Raw genomic sequence first — 27,999 nt, 5'->3', positions numbered from 1 at the left:
ACTGTATTGGTGTTTTTCTTTCTGGCTTACTTCACAACTTGGAACTAAAGTAGCATGTATTTGAAGAAAAGGACCATTTATTATGTTATCAGAGCCATTTAACAAAACCAGAATAAATTGTCATAATCTTTTTATTGGTAATTATAAATTGCTTGTTCTTGATAATATACAGTATGTTATATACATGATTGCCTAGTATTTATTAGAAAACATTGCATAAAAATCCTACATTAAACCATTTATAAAAAAAAATAAATAAATAAACCATTTATAAATTCGTGACTATAGATAGTTCCTTTGGCAAGTTCTATTTTCTCAGATATAAATGTCATAAAATAAATAAAAATACACACTATTTTAAAGAGATTGTTCATAAATAAAAAGATATTTTTACCTTCCAAATGACTAAAGATTAAAAATAATCAGTGATCATATTGGTCTGGTAAAAATACATATTCTCAGAATACACTGAGAGGCATATAAAGTTTTTTTAGAAGAATTTTTTGAAGAGCAATTCAGCTTTAAAGTGTCCATCAAAAATGTTAATCATAAGTAGGAATAAAAGTTCTGTAAAAGCAGGTTAATCACTTGGGCACCCCTATGACTTTGCTGTGCCATTTCAATGTGCCTTGGTCCCGTTGTTGAAATTACATATATATATATGTACATATGTATATATATGTACACACACACATATATGTGTGCTATTGATTGCTGTTGTTCACTTGCTAAGTCACGTCCAGCTCTTTGCAACCCCATGTACTGCAGCATGCCAACATCCCTCTCTTTCACTATCTTCTGGAATTTTCTCAAACTCATGTCCATTGAGTCAGTGATATTATTGATATCCACCCATAAATCTTTTAGGGCATAAAATGTACTTATCATAAAATAGTATATGAAAAGTCAGGATTTACAACTATATTTTTTATTTTCCGTATATATTTAAATAGTTTCTAATCTAAATTTTCTGTTAAATGAATATATTGCATATATTTCTAAACAAATTTAGAATGGAATATGCAATATAAACTTTGATACAGAGACTTTTATTGACATTAAATTTAAGGTTATCAGGGAATAATTACCCCCAAAAAAACATCTCTTGAAAGTAAAAATGATTGTTGAAAGGCAAAGAATGTGAAAATTCCCCAAATTCCTATCTTCTCTAAATTAGTATTAATCTTGGTTTATGTGACCTATCTCCTACAATCTGAGAGAATTTAAAGATGAATTATTCATTCTCCATTAATAAACTTTGAAGTACTCTAGAAGAGGTGAGAAATCCTAAAACATTAGCAATGGGCAAAAACAATTCCAATTTTCAAAAAAACAGAATTAAAAATTTGGGATCATAGTCCCTGTTGAGTTTGCGGTGAAATCCATGAATATTCATGCACACACAATGCCTTCTATATGGTCAGCAGTTTCATCAACACTTCAGAGCCCTTCTAGATAGAATACGACATTTGAGAACCTCACCTGTGGACTAAAATGCCTGAGACATATTTGTCAGGGAGACGTAGAAAGAAATTTAAATTGACTAAGAGAGAGTCAGGAGAGACTCAACTTACTTCTCTTTGTAGAGCTGCTTTTCAATTACTTTCCTTAGATACTGCAATTATCGGCAGATGGTGCACGTGAAAATGCCTGGGTCTACCTTTGTATCTCAAAATGATGCAGTTTTGGAGAAAATCAAGTGTATGAGCTAAAACTGGAGCCGTTAAGCCTGGATTTAAATCCCTTTTTGCCCCTTGCTGGTTGTGTGACATTGGACGAATCATATTCCCTTTCCATAAAGTGAAGATAGTAGCACATGGCTTGTTTGAGAGGAGGCAACAGGGAGTAAAAGATATTACTACATATTATCAGTTATAATTAACTAGACTGCATATAACAGGCATGCTTATTCCTTTCTCCTAAAAGGGGCCTGTAGGCAGTTATCCCTGGGCTCATAAGGCAGCACCATGATGGTCAAGACCCCAGTCTCCTTTTATTCCAGTGCTACTCCATCCCCTCTGCAATGCACTCCAAGTTGACTACTCACTTTCCCTTTTGCATTCCAGACAGTGTGAAGGAAGGGAGTAAAGAACACTGTGCCCCAATCCCTCCTTTAATTATAGTTCTTAGAGTCACACAAACCCCTTTGGCGTAAATCCCATGAGGCCAAATCTTGTTCAAAGAGATTGGTAAATCCATATATTGGATGCGGAGCATGTGCTCAGCTGAAAAGCAGTATTATTTTCTTAAAGATGGTGAGAGAAAGGACATCCAGAGGTATCTGGTAAGCCCTGTCTCACTTTCGAAACTCTTGGCAGCTAATGAAATGGTCAATGCACTTCTTTTCTAGTGTCAAGGTTGTCACTGAATAACAGTGTCATTAATAAGGCAATAATGTGAGTCATATCAGTAGCAGATTTTTAATCTAACAACTGCAGCTATTTTTTTTTTACCATGAAAATGATGATGGTATTAGACAATATTTTTTTGATGAGGACGTATAACAAGAAAGAAGTGACCACCTAATATCAAATGATGATATTTGAAATGGGGATTTAAACCCACTTCACTTAATTGTAAGGAATCTGGTAAATTGAGCCAGTGGTGCTTCACCAGGTTACCTTCTGTAGGGTAGGACATGAGCTGAAGGTTGTTGAAAATAGAGAAACTGTAAGGAGTGTCTGAGTCATCATCCCAAAGGAAAATAGGAGCCCCCAATAAAGAAACTCTGCTCAGTGAGAAGGAATAAGGCAATACTTTCAACTGTGATAGTATTTAGTAATATTATTCACAGTGTTGATGCCACATATCATTAAGCATGGAAGATTTTATTACTATCAACTGGAGCAGAAATTGGTAAAATAAATTGTGGATAGGAAATTCAACACTCCATTAAAGTCTCGGTAGTCCTAACCTATGGTATTAAGTACATGTCTATAGCACCTAATAAGTTCAGTTCAGTGCCACTTGAAAATATTTCCCTAATGTATTTCAGGACACCCCTGAAATCCTTTGTAGATTCCTGATTCTTTTTTGTGTGTTTATTCTTAGTTTTTCTCTTTTCTCCCCGTAAACTCTAAGGTAAACGATATATATGTATATTCAGCTGTTATTAATACATTTAATTGCATTTTAAGTGTTTTTAAATTTTTTGGTTGTCTCATAAGCTATTATTAATGTGTGCTTTTTTTCCCTAAAACTGTTTAAGAATTTAAAATGCATATGCACACTGCTATATATAAGATAGATAAACAGCAAGTACCTACTGTCCAGCACAGGGAACTATATTCTGTATCTTTAAATAACCTATAATGTAAAACAATCTGAAAAGGAACATATATATATATATCACTGAATCATTTTGCTATATACCTGAAATTAACACAACATTGTAAACTAAAAATTAAGAAACTGTTAAAGATAATTTTAAACATTTACATTAAAAAAGCTAAAATGTCAAAGCACTATAACAGAGGCATAATACATATCTTCTAAAACCCAAAGATCTCTGCCTTATATAAAGTTTTTTTTTTATAAAGTTTTGACGTTGAAAAATGTCTTTCATTTTCCAACCTTTGTAGGAAAAGTTGGTAATTGAATACTACTTAAAAGAAATATAATGTCTGGATTATATATTTTGATATTATAGCTATGATTAATAGATTTATTCACTATTAGCAACACATGTTATTATTGGCAATGCATAATTAAGTATAATTTTCTATTATATGAAATTGATGTTATAATAATGTAATTTGATCAAAGGTATCTGGAAAAATATATGTTCTCTTTTTATTGTGATTTTAACAATTGCTTGAAAATCACAGGAATGAGTATTGACCTTATTCCTCCGGATTTAGGAGACCTATAATATCTTTAAGCCTGTAGTTCTCAAATCATAGCCTCCAAACCCAAAGATATTTCTAATCAATATGGCAGTGAGACCTTTGGAACTATTTACTGTACTCATAATAAGCCTAACAATTTTTTTACTCTAGTGATCATTAGACTCCAATGTCTAAATAGGGTGAATATAAGATTCCTTCCTTTGGGCTGAAGTCATAAACTTAATATATTAGCTCTGGTTATTTCATGATCACTAGTAACATTTATTGATACTATAAGCATAAAAATATATGCTTAATATTTATAAAAGATGTTTGCTGTGTAAAATCTTTTAGAACATTCTCAGGAAAATTGATAAAATACCTTCCAGGTATTAAAAATGCTTAGAAGTTGTTGCTATTTTCTTGCTCAAGTTATAAGCTACTTTTCAGAATTAATACAATCAGTATATACTTCAATAACAACAAAATTTAATATGCACCAGACTTTAGAGGCATATACAGAACAAATGTCTGTATATGTTGGCTGAGGTTATTATAACTGACTGGCCGTGTTAGTAGTTTTGTCTAATTTATTGTAAATGTTTTTATTTTTTTAAGCCGCATACAGTGTGAATGTGTACATTTTATCTTTTTCTCAAAGATAACCTTTGGAGGCATACCTTTCTCCGGAAAACCAAGTTCCAGCAGTAGAAAGAATTTCAAAGGCTGCATGGAAAGCATTAACTACAATGGCATCAACATAACAGATCTGGCAAGAAGGAAGAAACTTGAGCCCTCAAATGTGGTAAGATTTTCCACCCCCATAATATCAGTTCCTAGAAAAATCAAAGAAATGTTGTTTTGTCTGGACTGTTAATGGACAACAGTATCATAGCATTTGTTATTAGGCTTGTGGGCTCAACTATATAAAACTAACTTTAGAGGTACCTGAAAATATGGAGATACTGAATGTACTCTAAGACCGGATACTGATTTTTGAGTTAAAATTACTGTAAATAGTAAATTTGCTTCAGATGGGGCCTGGAATTTTAGCCACAGAGTTTCTAGATTTCCCATTAAGGACAATCATCCCACCCGTTCAGCAGCCCTTAAATCAGCAGCCCTCTTGCCTGGAAAATCCCATGGATGGAGGAGCCTGGTGGGCTGCAGTCCATGGTGTCGCTAAGAGTTGGATATGACTGGGCAACTTCACTTTCACTTTTCACTTTCATGCATTGGAGAAGGAAATGGCAACCCACTCCAGTGTTCTTGCCTGGAGAATCCCAGGGACGGGGGAGCCTGATGGGCTACCGTCTCTGGGGTCTCACAGAGCCGGACACGACTGACGTGACTTAGCAGTAGCAGCAGCAGCATGCTTCCAAATGTCACATTGTATAGACTGCTTCATTTCTTGACGATGATGTAATTCAGTAGTTTAAAATTTTAAAAGCCAGGACCTTTATTAGTTTTTTTTTTTCATGTTTCCAAAGCTGATTCACCCGGGTATATAAAGAAATAAGCTTCTTGTCAAAGCTCTAAACATACTAAGTATTATGCAATTCAATAAAGATGGATTAGATTGGATAGTGAAGTCTGTGACTCAGAAACTCACAGTGGTCCTGGCTCTGGTGTGTGTGTTTCCAAGTTGAACTATTTCAAAGTGAAAACGTAGTCTCTCAGTCATGTCAAACTCGTTGTGACCCCGTGGACTGTCACCCACCAGGCTCCTCTGTCCATGGAATTTTCTAAGCAAGAATACTGGTGTGGGTTGCCATTTGCCTGTCTACAACACCCTGTAAGATCACTATAAGAGAAACTTATGAATCTGGTATGTGGGTTCCTTCTGGTTCTGCAAGAACAGGAGTTTCTTCAATCCCAAAGTATCAATGGGAAGATCCTGGGAATCCAGAGACCCATGTATTTGGAAGTCAGTGGGAATAGAAAATATCATGAGTGTTTGCACTATGTTCTGACTTTGATGGATTTGTTATCCAAAATTTGAGCCTGGGGTTTTCATAAAATGAGGGGACAAATGGAAATGCCCAATGAATAAACAGGAATTCTGGTTGGATATAAGAAACTATAAAATAATTTGTTGTTTAGTCTCTAAGTCATGTCCAACTCTTTGTGACCCCATTGATGTAGTCCACGAGGCTCCTCTGTCCATGGGATTTCCCAGGCGAGAATACTAGAGTGGGTTGTCATTTCCTTCTCCAGTGGATTTCCTTGACCCCAGGATCAAGCCTGTGTCTCCTGCATTGACAGGCTGATTCTTTATCTCTGAGTCACCAGTGAAGCTCATAAAATAAGAGTTGAATGTAGAATGTTTTTGCTAATTATCTTTCTTAAATTAATGATGAATTTATATTAACAGTTAAAAATTGAACTTTGGTGAAATGTTCTTACAAGATATTGACTGTAGGGCAAAATAATAGCTCCATGTATAGGTAAAAGGTACTGTGTGAGACCTGTTACCTTTATGATACTCTAAGAGAAATACTACAAGGGAGATGTTGTCATAAACATTTTGTAGATGATAACTGAAATTTAACTTAGAAAAATAACTTTCCAAGATAACGCATATGAGTGGCAAACAAAGATTGTGGATTCACAGTGTACAGTCCCAAGGTCATGGTCTCTTTCTATGCTGTGTCATTTCTTATCTAGAACAGCGTATATATATATATATATATATATATATATATATATATATATATATGTTATTTTAAGCTTTGGATAAAATGGCATCAGAATCCTTTTGTTTCCTCAGAAATTATCACCTAAGACAGAAAGATACAGAATCCAAATCCTCATAATGCCCTTCCCATTATTTACACCTTTAAGGAGTAGTAAAGTGTTATTTCTGCCCAAACCTCCCAGTCGGTCCTCGCATGTATCCATTAGGTTCTCAAACTACAGAGAATTGCACTCTGGAGACTCATTCCGAAGTCACATTTAACCACAATATATTGTTGCTTATAAATGGTATTTTAACCTGAATAACAAAGACATTTTTAAAAGCCTGAATTATCTATAATTACATTTGTTAAAATGGAAGGAGCAGACACAAAAAAAGGCTTTTAAACAAAAATAAACATGTATATTAAAAGGTTTAGGCAGCGTAGAGGCAGGCAGGACATTTTGCAAGTTGCTCTACGAAGGCAAATATTTACAGAGGAGATTTGCTTTTGAAGATGTCAGGTGCTAATATTTCTGTGTAAGTGGCTCAGCACTTACCCTGCACCATTCTCCTTACACACACCCATCTCCTCATTAAATGTTGACTCCAGAATCAGCACCATCACTTAGAACTTTTCACTTTGCTGGGAGACAGTCTCCACAACACAGGCAAGTGGACAGTTATGACATGTCAGTTTTTGTGCATAAGCAGTTCTTTTCATCGGGAAAAGTAAGCCTTTAAAAATAGTCATCTAATCATCTGTGAAGGTACAGGGCTTCTGAAGTGGCCCTAGTGGTAAAGAACCTGCCTGCCAATGAAGGAGGCATAAGAGATGCTGGTTTGATCCCTGGGTGGGGAAGATCCCCTGGAAGAGGACATGGTGATCCACTCCAGTATTCTTGCTTGGAGAACCCCATGGATAGGGGAGCCTGGAGGGGTGCAGTCCATGGGGTCACAAAGAGGTGGACATGACTGAAGCGACTTAGCATGAATGAGCATGCAGGTGCAGCACAAATTTAATTTGAGTATTAATGGGGGTGTCAGCCTAACTTAGGTTAAATGGTTAATGTACTAAAATGGAAGAACTATGCCTCTAGGGATAAGTATGTGGTGGTGTTTAAGGAAACAATAAAGAAAAAAATGCCTTCAAATCATATTCCTCAAGATATAGTGAGAATAAAAAAAAGATGGCAAAAAATGTAGATTTTTTTTTCTGTATCTTTAAAAGGAAGGTACTTAGATATTACAATATAGAATTCAGTATATCTGAATAATCAGATTTCTTTGTACCAAATAGAGCAAGCATGAGGGGGAGAAGGAAGCTTCAATTAAAAGTTTTCTTTTCCTTTTATACATTCATGTCATTGTGTCTAAAAGCATTAATGTATTATGATATATGCACATTTCATGGGAATGTAAATGAGAGTTTGAATTGAATAACAAAATAATCTGTTGTTCCGTTGCTCAGTCTTGTCTGACTCTTTGCGACCCCATAGATTGCAGCATGCCAGGCTTCCCTGTCCTTCACCATCTCCCAGAGCTTGCTCAAACTCATCTCCATTGAGTCAGTGATGCCATCTAACCATCTCATCTTCTGTTGTCCCCTTCTCCTCCTGCCCTCAATCTTTCCCAGCATCAGGGTCTTTCCTAATGAGTTGGCTCTTCCCATTAGGTGGCCAAAGTATTGGAGCTTTAGCATCAGTCCTTTCAATGAATACTGCTGCTAATGCTAAGTTGCTTCAGTCGTGTCTGACTCTGTGCGACCCCATAGATGGCAGCCCACCAGGCTCCCCCGTCCCTGGGATTCTCCAGGCAAGAACACTGGAGTGGGTTGCCATTTCCTTCTCCAATGTATGAAAGTGAAAAGTGAAAGTGAAATCGCTCAGTCGTGTCTGACTTCGCTATCTCATGGACTGCAGCCTACCAGGCCCCTCCATCCATGGTATTTTCTAGGCAAGAGTACTGGAGTGGGGTGCCATTGCCTTCTCCATTCCAATGAATACTCAGGGTGATTTCATTTAGGATTGATTGGTTGGATCTCCTTGCATTCCAAGGGACTCTCAAGAATCTTCTCCATCACTACAGTTCAAAAGCACCCATTCTTCGGTGCTCACCTTTCTTTATGGTCCATCTCTCATATCCATCAGAGAAGGATACATACCCAGGTATGTATCCATTCCATAGCCAGCCCATCACACCAGGCTGTGTTTGTCAAATCCATGACACAAGGTGCTTGTATGAGTCCTGCAGACTGATAGCCAGCTGCTGAACTCTGTTAGCTACAGCAGAAAGGACATGCCAGGACATGTCCTTTCAAGGACGCATGAATCTGTGTCACGTGACTGCAGGCGGGAATTGCACACAGCTCAAAGCTCTGCTTTGAAATGTGCACAACTCTCACTTGGTCAGCTGTCAACATGGGTGCTTATTTTACTCTACATTTTCCTCAAAGCATGCCCTTCTGTCTTCCAGGGAAATTTGAGTTTCTCGTGTGTGGAGCCTTATACAGTACCTGTCTTTTTCAACGCTACCAGTTATCTGGAGGTGCCCGGACGGCTTCACCAGGACCTGTTTTCAGTCAGCTTCCAGTTCAGGACTTGGAACCCCAATGGGCTGCTGCTTTTCAGTCATTTTGCGGATAACTTGGGCAACGTGGAGATTGACCTCACTGAAAGCAAAGTCGGTGTTCACATCAATGTCACGCAGACCAAGATGAACCAGATAGACATTTCATCAGGTCAGTGAATCTATCCGATGCCTGCGGCTGAAACTGCTGTTGTGATTTCCACAGCTAGGGTTATGTTTTTACTTTGTTGTTGGCACATCCTCGTGATTATGTTTGGATTCAGACTTTGAGATCTTTCCTTGGCTTCCCTGAGTGCAGACTGAATGAGGGAAACTTAGAAACACTGAGAGGATGAGGGCAGGCGAGGAGGAAAATTGGTTGGGACTGTCTTGACAGGACTGAAATCCTTTCCTTTTTCCTCATGCTAGTCCCTCTTGCATAGAGTACTGGATATTCCTCCAAGTTAAAATCATATGTTTAAAAACAAAGAATGTTTGTTTTAGTAACATAAGAGCACTTGATATCTTTTGACTTTATGGACATTCACATTCCTTTTACTATGAGCAATAACGTGTTGTTGTAAATTATGACTTTAAAGGTTAAGTTCTACTGCTTGAATCAAAAGCTCAAAGTGGTCTTCTAAATGTATGCAAAGTATTAGGGGAAAAAAAGGGAAATGAGTACAAAGAAGAATGACAAGAGATAAGTATCAACTGAAGGAAGACTGGCCTGGCTAAGTAGAGTGATTTTTAAACTTGACAGTATAGTGGCAGAATAAACGGAGACTTGGGTAATATTGTTGTTATTTGAATAAGCTTGTCGACCTTGGAATAGTCCTTGAATATGATGGCAGAAAGAAAGATGATATCGCCAAATGAGATATCATAAACAAAGAAAATGATATCTTATATGGGACTGAAAAATAGTAAAAAAAAACACAAATCATCAAATTTCTCTAGATGTTTCTTGAGAGCAGTGTTTTAAGTAAGTACTTATTCTAAGTGATGAACTACTTAGAAATGGAAGATGGGAGGAAAAAGAATATTTCCTGAGCCCCTAGTACAGATGTACCAAATACTGAGAGAAAGTTCCTAACAGAAGGCTCCACTGTGTGACTGTGAGCTCTGATTTCTAAATATTCTGTGTTCACTCGTGACAGTGTTATGATTGGGTCCATCTCATTTCTCCTCTATGCTATCAGCTCCTTGAAGACAGAGACCATGCCCCTGCACGTAGAGCAATGCCTCTAACATAAGAGATGCTCCAGGAATGTTTGCTGAAATCAGCACTGTGGCTCCATGAACTAGTGTTTACAGAATATCTCCTGCTTGAGGATATGTGCCTTTTCCTACAACAGGCTGTGTGTTTTTGTATGAGCTGGCTGTGTGGTCTATTACAGAATAGGACTCAAGGAAGACACGGAAGCCATTATGTCACAGGTGTATCTGAATAATTGAAATCAAAAGCTATTGTAAAATACCTAGATATTTACTTTTTCACTTTTTGCATTGTTAGTTTTGCTTTTTCTCCTAAAGTTCATAGTGAAAATGATTGATCACCATATTTTATCACTGCATCTCAGTATAAATTCATGTGGGGAGAGTTAGAGCAAATAGAAATTATCTGGAGAGACCAGAATAGCACATAAAACGGATACACATACAAATATTTACCACCGTTGAAAAACTCCCCACTAGATTCTGTTAAAATTGATGTTTAATGCCTAAACACATAAAAATACAAGGATGAAGTCTGCCCTCCTGGAAATCGCTGAGAAAACCCAAATTCCTGGTGGTTTTCCATGTAACAAGTGCCATTATAGTTAAAAGAATAGGATCTTAAACATAGTGATCAATAAACATTTGCTAATTTAATGTGGTCTAATTTAGGACCCCAGGATATTCTCAATTAATTTAAAATGTGTTTATTAAAATATGAAATAATAAACAACGGAATACAATATACAGCAACTAACTTACCTTAATGTGTGTGTATGCTCAATTGCTCAGTAATATCCAACTCTTTGTTACCCCGTGGACTATAGCCTGCCAGGCTCTGCTGTCTATGGGATTTTTGGGCAAAAATAGTGGAGTGGGTTACTGTTTCCTCATAAGTTTCCTTAAATATGATAAAAGTAAACTTTAGATGTTTTTGTTAATTTATCTTAGAATCTGTGCAAATGAAGAAAAACAGGATTTGATATTTGAATTTTTCTGTAGTCTCATTCCTATATAGTCCAATGAAATATTTACGTTTCAAAGATTTCCATTTTCCCATACATAGAGTACACTGATATTTGCTTTTAACAAAGAATAATTGTTCTGTGTTATATCTACCCTATTCTTTATATGAAGTATAGTTGATTTTCATTATTGTGTTAGCTTCAGGCTTTGGGTGTATAAGAAAGTGCTTCATATATTTATATATATATATATGTGTGTGTATTTCTTTTTTAGAATATTTTTCCATATAGGCTATTATAAGATATTGGATATAGTTCCCTGTGCTATACAGTTAATCGTTATTGCTTAACTATTTTATGTATAGCAGTGTGTTTATTAATTCCGTACTGCTAATTTATCCCCCACTCTTTTCCCTTTGGTAACCATAATTTTGTTTTCTATATCTGTGAGTATATTTATATAAATAAGTTCATTTGTATCTCTTTTAGAGTTAAGATATAAGTGATATCATATGATATTCTCTTTTTCTGTCTGACGTAGTATGGTCATTTCTAGGTCCATCCATGTTGCTGCATATGGCATTATTTCATTCATTTTTATGGCTGAGTAACATTTAATTGTGTCTACACACCACGTATTCTTTATCCACTCGTCTGTCAGTGGACATTTAGGTTGCCTCTATGTTTTGGTCGTTGGAAATAGTGTTGCAGTGAACACTGGGGTGCATGTGTCTTTGGGATTTAGAGGTTTTGTCTTTTCCAGATAAATGCCAAGTGGCGAGATTGCTGGATCAAATGGTAGCTCTATGTTTAGTCTAGAGCCTGTCCTGACTGTTTTCAGTTTGTTGAGGAACCTTCAGATTGTTCTCCATTGTAGCTCCATCAGTGCACCGTCCCACTGACTGTGCAAGAGGGTTCCCTTTTCTCCATGCCTCTTAGCATTTATTGTCCACAGATTGTTTGATGATGGCCTTTCTGACTGGTGTGAGGTGATAACTCATTGTTGCTTTGATTTGCATTTCTCTAATAATCAGTGATAGTAAGCATCTTTTCAGGTGTGTGTTGGCCATCTGTCTTTGGAGAAATGTCTTATTAGGTCTTCTGTCCATTTTTTGATTGGGTTATTGTTTTGATGTTGAGTTGTATGAGCTATTTATTTATTTTGGAAATTAAGCCCTCGTCAGGTACACTGTTTGCCATTATTTTCTCCTATTCTGTAGGTTGTCTTTTCATTTTATTTATGGTTTCCTTTTCTGTGTAAAACCTGGTATGTTTAATTAGGTCTCATATGCTTATTTTTGCTTTTATTTCTTTTGCCTGGGGAGATTGAGCTAAGAACATATTACTGCAGTTTATGTTAGAGAATGCTTTGCCTATGTCCTCTTCTAGGAGATTTATGGTATCTTGTCATATTTAAGTCTTTAAGCCATTTTGAGTTTATTTTTGTCATGCTGTATACTGAAATTTCCAATGTGCAGTATTGTTAGCTAAAATTACCATGCTGTACATTAGATTCCCCCGGACATTTTCGTCTCCTTACTGAAAAGTGGTACCCTTTGACCACTATACAACAAGCCCCTGGCAACCACCATCATTCTACTCTTTGATTCTATGACTTCTAGTTTAGGATTCTACATGTAATTGAGGTCATACAGTATCTATCTTTCTCTGACATGTTTCATTTAGCACAGCATCCTCCAGGTTCAAATGATTTTGACCAAAACAATGAGAATGCATTTTATATTATACTCAATACCTACTGAAACAAAGTTTTCATGAAATATAATTTACCTTTTGCTTTAATGTGCTCTCATAATTTTGTTTTTGTTTCCTCTTCTGTTGCTCTTCAATTTAAAAAAATTACCATGATCCACTAAGTGATTTCATGACCTAAAAACAAGCTGCAACCCATAATTAGAAAAATACCAACCTATGGACTGGTCTTCTCATTTGAAAAGTTGGGATTTTTTTAAGTTCTAATTGCCTGAGAGTATTTATGCCATCAATTCATAATTGAAAACTAAATGTATTTTTCAGAAACAATATTACAATATTTTAACAGTAGTAAAAAAAAAAAGTATTCCTATGTATTACTGTCTGAGACATAGCCAAACAAAACACACACACACAGAGACACACACACACAAACACACAAATAATCTGAATACCATTTGAAATAAAGTTTTTAATTGCAAAATGCATTAATTTTATGCCCTAATTACAAATAGATGCTTAGAATATACTGTAAAGTTTTCATCTCCCTGTTAATAAGGTGATGGAAAGTGGTTTAACATTTATATGGAGAAAGGAACATGATTTCTGTTAGTGACCTTTCTCACCTATTGAAAAAAAAAATCAATTTCTATCTATGAAAACAAAACCTTTTAGAAGAATCATTCAGAATATGCCCTCCTCCTAAATCAACTGTTTGCTAAGTTGAAGTGTTCAAACCTCATTGTTTTGTTTATGAAGAGAGTGCAAGTGTGAGTGCATGCTAAGTCACTTCAATCTTGTCTGACTATGTGTGACCCTATGGACTGTAGCCCATCAGACTCCTCTGCCCATGGGATTCTCCAGGCAAGAATACTGGAGTGGGTTGCCATGCCCTCCTCCAGGGGATCTTCCTGACCCAGGAACCTGGGTCTCTTGAATTGCAGGCAGATTCTTTACCATCTGAACCACCAGGAAAGCCTCACATTGCTTCAATTATCAAATGGCTTCTTAATATCCACACTGCTTTAGAAACTTGTTCTCAGTTAACATCAGCTCTGTATTCCTGTCTCCAAAGGGAAACTTCCTGGGGCCTTGCTTTATTTCTGTTTTGCAGGACAATTTCCTTTGTAAACCTTTGATAAATGTCCATTTGGGTCCTTTAAGGGAAAGTATCTTAGTCTACCCAAACTGCCATAACAAAATCTGTTAACTATGTTGTTTTTATACACACACACACACACACACACACACACACACACACACACACACACACACACACTTCTCAAAGTTCTGGGGGCTGGAAGCCTGAGATCAGGGTACCAGTCTGGTCGAGCTGTGTTTAGAGTCGTCTTCCTGGTTGCAGACTGCAGACTTCTTGCTGTGTTCTCATGAGGCCGTTGGACCATAAAGAAGGTTGTGTGTGTGTTAAGTCGCTTCAGTCATGTCCAACTCTTTGCAGCCCTATGGACTGTAGCCCACTAGGCTCCTCTGCAAGGGATTCTCCAGGCAAGAATACTGGAGTGGATTGCCATTTCCTTCTCCAGAGGCTCTTCCTGACCCAGGGCTCAAACCCACCTCTCTTTATGTCTCCTCATTGAGTGCTGAAGAATTGAGGCTTTCGAACTGTGGTACTAGAAAAGACTCTCGAGAGCCCCTTGAACAGCAAGGAGATCAAACCAGTCAATCTTAAAGGAAATTAACCCTGAGTATTCATCAGAAGGACTGATGCTGAAACTGAAGCTCCATCTGATATAAAGAGCTGTCTCGTTATATAAGAGCCTGATGTTGGGAAAGATTGAAGGCCAAAGGAGAAGAGGGCGGTAGAAGATAAGATGTTTTGATAGCATCACTGACTTGATGGAAATGAATTTGAACAAACTCTAAGAGATGGTGAAGAACAGGGAAGTCTGGTTAGCCACAGTCTACAGGGTCACAAAGAATCGGACACGACTTAGTGATTGAACAACAGCAACAACAAACACATGGTAAAAGGGATGATCTGTGCTGTCTTCTTTCTAATAACTCTAATCCCATTCCTGAGGGCTCCACCCTGCTGACCTGAGCATATCAAAGCCCCATCTACTCATACTGTCATTCTGGGCATTAGGATTTCAACACATGAATTTCAACACACATCCAGACCATAGCCTAAGGAATAGACATTTTCTTGGCTTTGTGCATAGCTGGGAAACGTGCTGGCAAATACTGGCAAGTTCCCAGTTCAATCTCAGCAAATACATTTCCCAGGGACTGCTCCTGGCACTATCTATTCTAAACAATTAGAATATTTCTTGATTTTACAAACATTTGAAAATGTAGTTAGTATATTAATATTTGGAAGAATTGATCCATATACCAATTTCTAAGTTCAGTGATAATTTGCATCATGAGATTTATTTTTCCTCACATAAGAAATAAAAGTGTTATTCATTTATGTCCAACTCTTTCAGACCCCATGGACACTAGCCTCCCAGGCTCCTCTGTCCATGGAATTCTCCAGTCAAAAATACTGGAGTGGACAGTCATTCCATTCTCCAGGGGATCTTTCTGTCCCAGGAATGGAGCCCAGGTCTCCCACATTGCACACAGATTCTTACCATCTGAGCCACGAGGGAAGCCTCCAGGAAAAAAAGTTGTTTATAATATTTTTATGTTCTAAGTTATTGAGAATTGATTTTCAGCTCTATAATTTCAAACTCCATATAATTTTATAGTTTTCTTAAAATAAATTTCTATAACTCAAAAATTAAGTAATGTTTAGGCATTATTTCACATACTTCAAGTGATTTGTTTTACATTGCTTTATAGCAAAGTGGAGAATTATTTGATAATATATATTATATTCCTTAATTCAAATTTAAGCCATAGTTTTTTAGAAGCTGAACATATTAGGAGTCTTGGCATATCCTTTAATTCAATTTGAGTCATGATGATTTGGGCTTCTCTCATGGCTCAGCTGGTTAAGACTCTGCCTGCAACGCAGGAGACCTGGGTTTGATCCCTTGGTTGGGAAGATCCCCTGGAGAAGGGAACAGCTATGTACTGCAGTATTCTGGCATGGAGAATTCCATGGACTGTATAGTCCATGGGATCTCAAAGAGTCGGACATGACTGAATGACTTTCAGTAAAGACGTACATTGATATATTATCACAGTTCTGTTCAGTTCAGTCGCTCAGTCGTGTCCAACTCTGCGACCCCATGAATCGCAGCACGCCAAGCCTCCCTGTCCATCACCACCTCCCGAAGTTCACTCAGACTCACGTCCATCGAGTCCGTGATGCCATCCAGCCATCTCATTCTCGGTCATCCCCTTCTCCTCGTGCCCCCAATCCCTCCCAGCATCAGAGTCTTTTCCAATGAGTCAACTCTTCGCATGAGGTGGCCAAAGTACTGGAGCTTCAGCTTTAGCATCTTTCCTTCCAAAGAAATCCCAGGGTTGATCTCCTTCAGAATATATATCTAATAATAAAAGTAATTGAAAACAAGTAAATATTTTCAATGAAGAGGTTATTTTAAAGAACACATCCTTATGTGGAATACTGTTATGTCCTAAGAAATCATGTTTCTCAAAAATACTATAACAAGTGGAAAACATAGTAAATAAGAGTGTTTACAAAAATTATGTAGAATATAACCCCAATATTATTATTTTTATAAATGTATATGTGAACCGTGAATTTCCTGATGTTCAAGTTGGTTTTAGATAAGGCAGAGGAACCAGAGATCAAATTGCCAACATCTGCTGGATCATGGAAAAAGCAAGAGAATTCCAGAAAAACATCTATTTGGTGCTTTATTGACTATGCCAAAGCCTTTGACTGTGTGGATCACAATAAACTGTGGAAAATTCTGAGAGAGATGGGAATACCAGACCACCTGACCTGCCTCTTGAGAAATCTGTATGAAGGTCAGGAAGCAACAGTTAGAACTGGACATGGAACAACAGACTGGTTCCCAATAGGGAAAGGAGTACGTCAAGGCTGTATATTGTCACCCTGCTTATTTAACTCCTGTGCAGAGTACATCATGAGAAACGCTGGACTGGAAGAAACACAAGCTGGAATCAAGATTGCCAGGAGAAATATCAATAACCTCAGATATGCAGATGACACCACCCTTATGGCAGAAAGTGAAGAGGAACTAAAAAGCCTCTTGATGAAAGTGAAAGAGGAAAGTGAAAAAGTTGGCTTGAAGCTCAACATTCGGAAAACGAAGATCATGGCATCTGGTCCCATCACTCCATGGGAAAGAGATGGGGAAACAGTGGCAGACTTTATTTTTGGGAGCTCCAAAATCACTGCAGATGGTGACTGCAGCCATGAAATTAAAAGATGCTTACTCCTTGAAAGAAAAGTTATGACCAACCTAGATAGCATATTCAAAAGCAGAGACATTACTTGGCCAACTAAGGTCCGTCTAGTCAAGGCTATGGTTTTCCCAGTAGTCATGTATGGATGTGAGAGTTGGACTGTGAAGAAGGCTGAGTGCTGAAGAATTGATGCTTTTGAACTGTGGTGTTGGAGAAGACTCTTGAGAGTCCCTTGGACTGGAAGGAGATCCAACCAGTCCATTCTGGAGGAAATCAGCCCTGGGATTTCTTTGGAAGGAATGATGCTGAAGCTGAAACTCCAGTACTTTGGCCACCTCATACAAAGAGTTGACTCATTGGAGAAGACTTTGATGCTGAGTGGGATTGGGGGCGGGAGGAAGAAGGGGACGACAGACGATGAGATGGCTGAATGGCATCACTGACTCGATGGATGTGAGTCTGAGTGAACTCCGGGAGTTGGTGATGGACAGGGAGGCCTGGAGTGCTGTGATTCATGGGGTCGAAAAGAGTCGGACACGACTGAGAGACTGAACTGAACTGAACTGATGAATGTGTAGATAACTAGAAAAGAGATATGAATGAAATAAATCTGGATAATACTAATTACCTCTAATTGGTAGGTTATCAGTCCATTACTAATTTCTTAACATATTTTCCATAATATCCAGTTTTCTAAAATATCAAGCAGTGTTAAAAAAATGTATACAGTAATACAATGATACTTGTGGGTAAAATGACATTCCTAAAAAGTATACCGCTTAACAACATGATGAATGGAAATTACATAGAGTAAGTTATATCGATTTAAAAGGTTTAGTTTCCCCACCTAAATAGAAGCATTTATATAATCAATTTTTAAAAACTATGTCCTTAAACAATGGGCTTCAGCTTCAATTCCTAAATGGCAGTCACATAAAAAATGGAGCATTTTATGTTGAATCTATGAGATTTATTTGAAAATATACATAGCTAATTATAAACTTTTTTTTTTTTTAGGATAAATAATGGAGGGGGAGATAGGTGAATTCATATATTAAGGTTTTTTTCCCTGAAAACTGTTACTGGCTCTCAGGGAACAACAGATTTTATTTTTCTCTCTTAATAGTGAATCAGGGGTTACAAATCTCTTTATTTCCAAATGGGGCTTCCCTGATGGCTCAGATGGTAAAGAATCTGCCTACAGTGCAGGAGACCTGGGTTCAATCCCTGGGTCAGGAACATCCCCTGGAGAAAGAAAGCGATGTTCAGTCCAGTATTCTTCCCTGGAGAATTCCATGTACAGAGGATCCTGGTGGGTTATAGTCCATGGGGTCGCAAAGAGTCAGATGCAACTGAGTGAAAATTTCTATATGTATAGTTCTCCTAAAAAATATCTAAAAAAATAAGAAGTTTCTACTTTCGGATGGTTTTTTTCTAGATACATAAAATGTTCAAGGAGAACAGAAATTCATCATTTTAGGATGCTGATGACAAAATACAGCTCTGAGTTCTTGGGAAAGGTGGAGCCTGAGGAAGGTTGATGGGTGAAGCATTATGCTCATTTTAATTAGGAGCCTAGATGTGTGCTAGGATAGCATATCTGCCCTTTTTAGCAAAACCCAAAAGCGAGATGGATATAGAGCAATAGATACAGATGTATAGCTATAAATATAGATCACCTTGGATATACCTGCACCACAGATGGCTGATTTCATTCTCCCAAGTTCACAAGCGGACTTGCTGTGCGAATCACCTGGTTCCCAGTGAAAGGCATTTGAGTTAACAGTGTCTTGCTCCCAGGTAGTGTCACCCAACTGACTTTTTATTATATTTCAATTCCCAAAGTGGCTGTGCTAGCATCATGCCAGCTGAGTGGAAATCTACCTTGAATTATATTTCAGTGCATACTGGTGCATTTTCACATCAATAGAAGCATTGTATTCCAACATGAAAGAAAAAAGAGGCTGGGAGGAAAGTTTTGTGATATTAGGTATTGACTTATTCTTCAGGAAGGAAAGGGGACATTTTAATTTATAATCACACAGCAGGATACTGTACCCACTCTAGCTTCCACAGGGTTTGGGGGCCTTTTAAAATATCCTATGCCTTCTCCAGGGAAGATGAATAAAACATGATTGTGTGCGTGTGTGTTTAATAATTTTTTAAAGTTGCAAGGAGAGGGTAGAACTTAGCAAACTTAGGTGGATAAAATGGAAGTAAAAGCCCCCCCGTAGGGATCAGGTTATGTTTTAAAGGCTTTAGTTTACCGTTGTTGTTGCTGTTGTTCAGTCACTAAGTCATGCCTGACTCTTTGCAACCCCATGGACTGCAGCACACCAGGTCTCCCTGCCTCTCACTATTTAGTTTACTGTACAAATAAGCTAATCAAAGAGAAAATATGTCATTGCTACTACAAACTAACTCTGAGAAGAAAATGAATTGTGCAAGACCAGCAAGGAACACAGCTCTGGAACCCCACATTTAATGTATAAATGCACTGAATATGCTTGTTTCCAAGACAAGAGAGGGGAGGACACAGAACAGGGTAGCTTTGCTGAGAGGTTCTCCAACTTTATGTTTCATGTAACTTTCAGGACTGAAACTTCTCTGACAGATGAGTAATTGGTCAATTTAAGCAATATAGATTTATGTAGTAGAGAGAGGAAAGCCAACCATATTAGTCAGAGTTCTCCAGCAATAAACCAGTAGACTGTATATAGGGAGAGGAAGACATTTATTAGAAGGACGGGCTTACACAATTCTGGAGGCTGAGACCTGAGGGTATGAAAAACAGTGTGGAAACTAGCAGGCTCAAGAGCAAAGGAGTGCCAGTGTTTGAGTTTGAGTCTGAAGGCCTAAAAAGTCCAGTGTCCCAGCTGGAAAACCATCAGGCAGAAAGAGGTAATTACCCATGAAGTGAAAGTCCTTCAGTTGTGTCTGACTCTTTGTGACTTCATGGACTGGAATTCTCCAGGCCAGAATACTGGAGAGGGGTAGCCTTTCACTTCTCCAGGCAATCTTCCCAACCCAGGGATTGAACCCAGGTCTCCCGCATTGTGGGCAGATTCTTTACCAGCTGAGCCACCAGGGAAGCCCATAACTTTCCCCATAACTTTGCCTTTTTGTTACATTCAGGCATTTAGCATATTGGATGGGACCCACCCATGCTACGGAGATCAGTCCATGTCATTATGCTAAGGCTACAGATTAAAGTGTTGCGTTCACCCAGAAACACCTTCGCAGGGACACTAGAATAATGTTTTCTTGTTTGTTTGGCTGTGCTGGATCTTTGTTGCTGCACGGGTGCTTTCTCTGGTTGCAGCAGGCGGGGGGCGGGCACTGTATGCTTCATTGCGATGTGCAGGCTTCTCATCGTGGCTTCTGTCATGGTAGGGGCAGAGAAGTTAGGAAGAGGACAGGCTCAGTAGTTGGGGTGCACAGGCTTAGTTGCTCTGCGATATGTGGAATCCTCCCTGACCAGGGATAAACCCTTTTCCCCAGCATTGAATTCTTAACCACTGGACCACAAGGGAAGTCCAAGAATAATGTTTAACCAAACAGCTGGGCACCCCATGGCCAAGTCAAGTGGACACATGAAATTAACCACCACATCAGCTGCAGATATTTTTACCCTTGAGTGCATAATTTTGTTTTAAATAGTTAACATGATAAAAATAGTGTTGGCAAAGAAAAAAAATCAAGAGATTTACCTTCATAATCCAAAACAATGCAAAGCAAACGCACTGGATTGGAAGTTCACCCAAACTCTCACATCTTCTGTTAATCTCATGATGAGAATTACCCTGGGTAATTCATTCAAGCAGCAAATTCAGACTGGGAGATAGTACATCTGACTGTCATCTACCTTTCTTTTTCTTTGATGAATTTAAGCAATCCAAGCCATCCCACCTGTGAAGAATTTAGGCTCATTGGCTTACCTATGACTTTATTGTAATTAGTTTTGGAAATGAGTCTCTTTGGGAGAGGGACCCTGCTGATTTTCATAGAGCCACCTGGCATCCTCTGAAATTGACTTCAGAGGAGCCTAAAGAACAAAACTGGGTCATTTGCAGAGACGTGGATGGACCTACGGACTCTCATACAGAGTGAAGCAAACTGAAAGAGAAAAAAAAATATTGTATATTAACAGACATGTGAAGAATCTGAAAAAAAAAATGGCACAGATAGTCTTACTTACAAAGCAGAAATAGAAACACAGGCATAGAGAGCAAACATATAGACACCAAGTGGGGAGGGGTGGTGGGATGTATTGGGAGATGGGGATTGACATCTACACGCTTCTATCTATAATAAATAACTAATGAGGACCTACTATATAGTGCCAGGAAATCTACTCAGTGCCCTGTGGTGACCAAAATGGGAATGAAATCCAAAAGCGGGGATATGTGAGTATGTGTGGCCAATCCACTTTGCTAACTAGCACAACACTGTAAAGCAACTATACTCCAGAACATATTTTGAAAACTTAAAAAAAAAAAGATTCCTTTGGATGCCCTCTGAGATGTTTGTCTCATGTATGTATTTGTCTCTTCCCTTTGTTTCTAAAAGCTCTTAACAAGCAAACTTGTCAGGGAGCCACAGGATATTACTTAGAAAGTATTTACCTTTGGTAACATTGTATAAAAAAGTAATCATGTCTATGGACTAGTCTTTGATCATAATTCAATGTTATGATTTATTTTCTTCTGATACATTTCCCAACCCAGAGATCGAACCCAGGTCTCCCCCATTGCAGGCAGATTCTTTACCAGCTGAGCCGCCAGGGAAGCCCTTTCTAACTTTAGCACAGACCCTACTTCTGATAACTGAATTCCTGCAGTTATTTCTGAGTCCTTTCTTCTCCCACCACTTTTTTTCTTCTCCCACCTTAAGATCTAAGTTTCACAAGTAAAGCTCTGCCTAGGTCTCTGCTGTAGCACTAATTGTTAGCATCTGATATTTTCTGAAAGATGCCGGTAATCTGCCAGTCATTCCCCTAGCCCCTCTGTTCTTTCTGGGATCATTTCAGAGATCAAATCTCTACTGCTAAACCTCTGTCCGGAGGCAGGGCTCTTGTTCTGCCTACCATTCTGTCACTGTCCTGCCTGAATCCTGTATGTTCACCTCTGATTTCCCAGCAGTCCTCTCTCTCATTCGAATTCCTTGCTTTTTTTGTTTTCTTTTTTTAAGTTATTTTATTGGAGTATAGTTGACTTACAATTCCATGTTAGTTTCTGGTATACAGCAAAGTGATTCAGTTATATTATTTTCCATTATGGTTTATTACAGGATTTTGAATATGGTTTCCTGTGCTATACAGGAGGACCTTGTTGTTTATCATTCTGTATATAATAGTTTGCATCTGGTAACTCTGAAGTCCAACTCCCTCTCTCTGCTATACCCCCTCCCCCAGGTCACTGCAGTACTGTTATCTGTGTCTGTGAGTCTGCTTCTGTTTATGTTTTTTAATAAGTTCATCTGTGTTATAGTTTAGATTCCACATATGAGTGATACAATCTGTTACTTGTCTTTCTCCTTCTGACTTGCATCACTTAGTGTGATAATCTCTAGGTCCATCCATGTGGCTACAAATGGCATTATTTCATAATTTTTTTATGGCTGAGTAATATTCTGCTGTAGATGGATAGATACAGTATATCACATCTTCATTGTCTGTTCATCTGTCAGTGGACATTTACACTGTTTCCATGTCTTGGCTACTGTAAATGGTGCTGGTGTGAACATAGTGGTGTATGTATCTTTCTGAATTATAGTTTTGTCTGAATATATGCCCAGGAGTGAGGTGCCCTGGAGACCATATGGCAACTGTATTTTTAAATTTTTGAGGAACCTCCACACTGTTTTCCAGAGTGGCTGCACCAACTTACATTCCCACCAGTGGCGTAGGAGGCTTCCCTTTTCTCCACACCCTCTCTGTGCTATTTTATGTTAACCCTACCATTTCTAATTTGAGTCTAGACTACAGCCCACTCTTGCCTAGAGATAGCGCCTACTGCTGTGGGCCTGAGTTTCGACCATCTCCCAGCCTGAAATGCCCCTTTCAATATCCGTGCAGACCTATGCCAAATCTCTGCCTCCTGCTGTCACTGAATGCCTGTTGTTCTAGGCATGTGGATATGACACAGTTTATTGGGAGATATGGAGGGAACTCTGAGCAGAGAGGTAGTAAAGGGCATAGAATGCCCCAAGCCCTTAGCTTTGGCTGGGCATAGATGGTTGGCTGACACCATAGCCAAGTTTCCAGTGGAGAGGAGCCTGCACTTCTAAGCTTTACGTCATGATAGCAGAAGGAGTGAAAACTAAACAAAACTGCCTTGTTAGAAAAGGGAGGCCACTGGAGCCAAGTGGCTGCTATCAGCCTTCTTCTCCTCTGTGCCGACTCAGATCTGCTGGCCCAGCTCTCTACTATGGCACTAAGAGTTTGCAAGAAATAGGACTCCAGGGTCATTCAGATGTGTCTCTCATCTCGTCCTGAGATGCACTGAAGTCTTCTGATGATCACTAATAACTCCTGAGAGCTTACACCAGGCTTGTCACTGTGGGAAATCCTTTACAATGAATCAATATGCGTATGGCTTCAGTGACCCTGTGAACTAGATACAACTGTGAACCCTTCTTTCTCATTTATAGCAATGGTAAAATCATTCTTCTGGGATCCTAGTTCAAAACCTCGAGAAAATTCAGATTGTGTTTTCCTTCTTTGCCTGGCGTGTGTAATGGTATAGCAAGTGCTACCAGTTCTGTGGAAGTGCCTTATGCGTTCGTTTCCTTAGTGTTAGTTTCTCGGTTGGTCTGTCTCTTTGCGACCCCACGGACCCCTCCAGGCTCCTCTGTCCATTGAACTCTCTAGGCAAGAATACTGGAGTGGGTTGCCATTCCCTTTTCCAGGGGATCTTCTTGACCCAGGGATTGAACCTGGGTCTCCCATATTGCAGGCAAATTCTTTACCATCTGAGCCACCAGGGTGACCAAATACTACTTTCCTTATCCTAATTCAAAAAGTCATCACTTGAAAAGATCGTGAAGCCATCTTACTTGCCAGAATGAGTGCTGCTTTTTTTTTTTTTTCTTTATCATTGTCCTGTTTTTATGATACAGCAGTTACAAGCATATAACTCTGGAATCAGATTGCCTAGTGGCTAACACTGATTGAGGTCTTTCTCTGTTTCAGTCACTATTTAAACAAAGATAATGTGCACAAATGAAGTGACTTAATTTGACAGCTCCTCAGTATAGTGGCAATTGTCATCTGCACTGTATAGGTGAAGAAACAGGCATAGAGACAGAAAACTCACCTAGACTGTTACAGCTAGCAAGAAAAGTTTGAAAGAGAGTCCAGAACATGAGTCTGAAGTCAGTCCTATTGGCTATTCTACCATGCAGCCTCTCACATTAATTCAGCAGACTGGCTGTCATTCACCCAGGACCAGGCATCGTGGAGTATGACCCATCTGATATATTGGTTGAATGCAGCACCTCACACCAAAGATACCCTGCTCGTGTCTCATTGGGATTCTCCCACGAGCCTGTTAAATACTCTTCTCTACTGTTTCTTATTTCTCTCTCGCATTATCCAAGTTGATATTTCTAAAATGCAAGGGAAATACTTTGATTTTCTTCTCCATTATCTTTAAGTCCTCATTTCTAAGAATACTAATTTTATGAGTATGCACTAACTGAGCCCAGCTGGAGTCATTTGGCTTCAGTTCTCCTGCTTTACACCATAAACTCTGGCTTCTCTCCACTATCTGCTAAGAATCCCTTTCTCAATATGCTGTCCCAGCCAACTCCAACTTACCCTTGAAGATTCAGTTTTAGTAATGTTTAGTAATAACTTAGTATCATTTCCTCTCTCAAACCCCAGAGAGTAATCTACCATCCTCCAGTATGCAGAGCATCTCATATCCTGAACAATAACTTTTCTTGCTCCAACTTAAATTGTAGTACACTCACTCATCATGATGTCTCCCTCATCTCTGGACTCCAAGAATTCACAACACTTGGCAGAGAATAGCTGATGAATATTTACATCTTTGATTTCTTTGTTGGAGTTCCACTTGGACAGTGGTGGTGTCCTTGTTCTCTCTGCTTCCTACCTCTAAACAAGTCCACTCTGTATATCCCCTCAATGAAAATTCTGAAGCGACTGCTTCCACTATGTCATATTCCCATTGGAAATTCTTCCATGAAGCCCTCAATTTTTAAGATTAAGTCCCATGAGTTTTCCACAAAAAGCCTGAACGTTCATCCCTTGGTGACCTCAAATCCTTCTAAAATTTCAAATCACTTTTATTGTTTTCATTTGTCTGACATTGTATATTATGTAGTTCAGATGTTTTGCCTGCCTTGGTTGAAAAGGTTTAATCTCCTAAAGCTTTTGGAGGACAGTAATCCTGTTCTTATTTTGCCTCTCTACCTCTGAGCCTAGCACAATGACTCATATGTGGCATGTTTCCAAATATCCAGTTGATTGATTTTTCTAATGAACTGATACCAAGATGTTACAAATGTGACTTTATAATTCTGTTGTCTTCATCAGTTTATATGAACCCAATTCATTGTGAAATGAGAGTTGCAAGTATCTCAAGGAAACAATTGCTTAACTGTAGGAGGCTAATATGTGTGAAATTGATCAAGACCTGAATTTTGATGTGATACTTTTATAGCAGCAAGAGTTGTTTTTTAGAATATTGAAGCCTAGAGCTATACTAGGTAAACTCTTATATGAATAAAATAAAAGCATATCTGCATTTGTTGAAAAATGTATCCTCAGGAGCAAGACATGGAGTAAAACCTTGAAATTAGTCATATTCCCTTTGTATTTTTTTTTTCACGCAGAATACAAGAGTAGAAATGTGCATGATTATAATTAATTTAGCTTTATTCTCTTCTTCAGTCTTGGGAATGCTTTTGACTGATAATGCCACAGGAAAATAAGGAAATCAATGTTTTTTCAACCTTCTACTTAAGACCTCTGATCCCCAGTCAGTTCTATACTCACTTAAAGCAAAGCCTGCATTTGTTGTAGGAGGCTAGTCTGAGTTGCTTTGCCAAGGGAAATGGTTTCTTGGATGATCAAATTGTGTTGTCTTCTATTGATGTCTTCTAGTGACTCCAGTCGCTAACCCTTTCTCTATAGGATAGCTTGACGATAAAACCTAAACTTCAGAGTAAATTCATAGGAGACACCACACACGGACATGGAGGAATAAAGGGTACCTCCACCATCCTTCATCCTTTCATCCCAGTTCCAGAACAAGCGCCTGTGTTTCCCAAGTTCACAGAGGACCATATGGTGTATACTTGCTGTTCTTCCAGCGCACTTTGTTCACTGTGGTGGGAAGAACAGAGCTATCAGCTTCTCTTTTCCTGTATCCTTTATAATGCAGTGCTGTTGAGGAAAATGTGAGACCTGGATCATGCATGTAGATACATTGGCAGGTATGCACCTAACCTTCTCTGAACAAAGAGCTGTGTATTCTGTTTCATGCAGGATAATCAGCTCCACAGGCATGCCTAACAAATGATTTGTTCATAAAAAGCTTGATGAGGGAAATAAAACCCTTGATAGTGCCCATAAGAAATATTTCCCTTAGGATACTGAAAGAGAAAGAGGGTGCTCGATATCTTTATGTATTTTTGACTGCCTGGAGCAGCTCTGTCATGCACAGTACACATTGTTACATAGAACAGCCAATGGGCATCGCTACTGGAAACAAAATACAGGTTGTGAGCTTTGTTACTGTGAACGAGCGAATCTCCAGTCCTGAACGCAGGTGATAGGTGTGTGGGAGAGTGTAGGCATCAATTTTTAATGAAGTAAAAACCTTAAAATTCAGTAATTCTGTTTCTAATTGGGTGCCATAATGCCTCCACTTGCCATATTTGAATGATTTAGAAGGGAAAAGGTTTAATCACTAAGATGATATGACATTAAACAAGTCAGAATTATAGCTCATCCTGAACTTTTCTGAAGTGCTTGCTTTCTTCCATTGCCTTTTCTGACACGTTTGGGCATTTACCAAAAAAAAAAAAAAAAAGTAATAATAATAAGGGTTCCTGGCTTTTCTGGTTCCCTTTTTCCCTGTTAATGAGACTGTGGATATTAATATGGAGAGGTGAAGAGAAGAAATTTTAAGGAAACGAACGTCTAAAGTACTAGTCTTGAACCGGGTATGATTTTGACCCGAGGTGGCGTTTGACGATACGTGGAGAAATTTCTGCTTGTGATAAATTGGGGGATGGCTATACGTGTGTGTGTGCATGCACTAGTGCAACCAGAGGATAGAAGATAAAGATGCTGCTAAATATCCCACAAAATATGAGACAACATTCCTCCTTGCCGAATAAGTACATATTTGGCACCAAGTGTCAGTAGTGCCCAAGCTGAGTGACCTCTCCTGTGACACTCCCAAAGCCCAGTGCCTGGAAGGGAGTCCAGGCTCACCTCCCCCCTCTGCATGTGGACTTCTGTTGTATTCTCTGCTAAATAAGTTAAGCTAATCTTTGCCCAGCTGGCTAAATGGTAAAGAATCTGCCTCCCAGTGCAGGAGACATGGGTTCAGTCCCTGGGTGGGGAAGACCCCCTGGAGGAGAAAATGGCTATGCACTCCAGTATTCTTGCCTTGAAAATTCCATGGAAAGAACCTGGTGTGTTACGAAGTCCATAAGGTCACAGTTGGACATGACTAAGCACACA

The 27,999-nt window shown here is 38.6% G+C and overlaps 1 protein-coding gene across 1 annotated transcript in view; it reads left to right on the top strand.

Annotated features, from left to right (window-relative positions):
• Nucleotides 1-27,999, top strand: part of CNTNAP2 (contactin associated protein-like 2) — a 2,354,843-nt gene that overhangs the window by 1,053,179 nt on the left and 1,273,665 nt on the right. Inside the window, exons 8-9 of the mRNA XM_018046828.1 lie at nt 4,489-4,632; nt 8,980-9,244. Of these exons, the coding sequence (XP_017902317.1) occupies nt 4,489-4,632; nt 8,980-9,244 (409 nt within the window). The remainder of the gene's footprint in view (nt 1-4,488; nt 4,633-8,979; nt 9,245-27,999) is intronic.

The sequence above is a fragment of the Capra hircus genome, chromosome 4 (genome assembly GCF_001704415.2).
Source record: "Capra hircus breed San Clemente chromosome 4, ASM170441v1, whole genome shotgun sequence".
Classification (NCBI taxonomy): domain Eukaryota; kingdom Metazoa; phylum Chordata; class Mammalia; order Artiodactyla; family Bovidae; genus Capra; species Capra hircus.
This window is presented reverse-complemented; position numbering and strand designations above follow the sequence as displayed.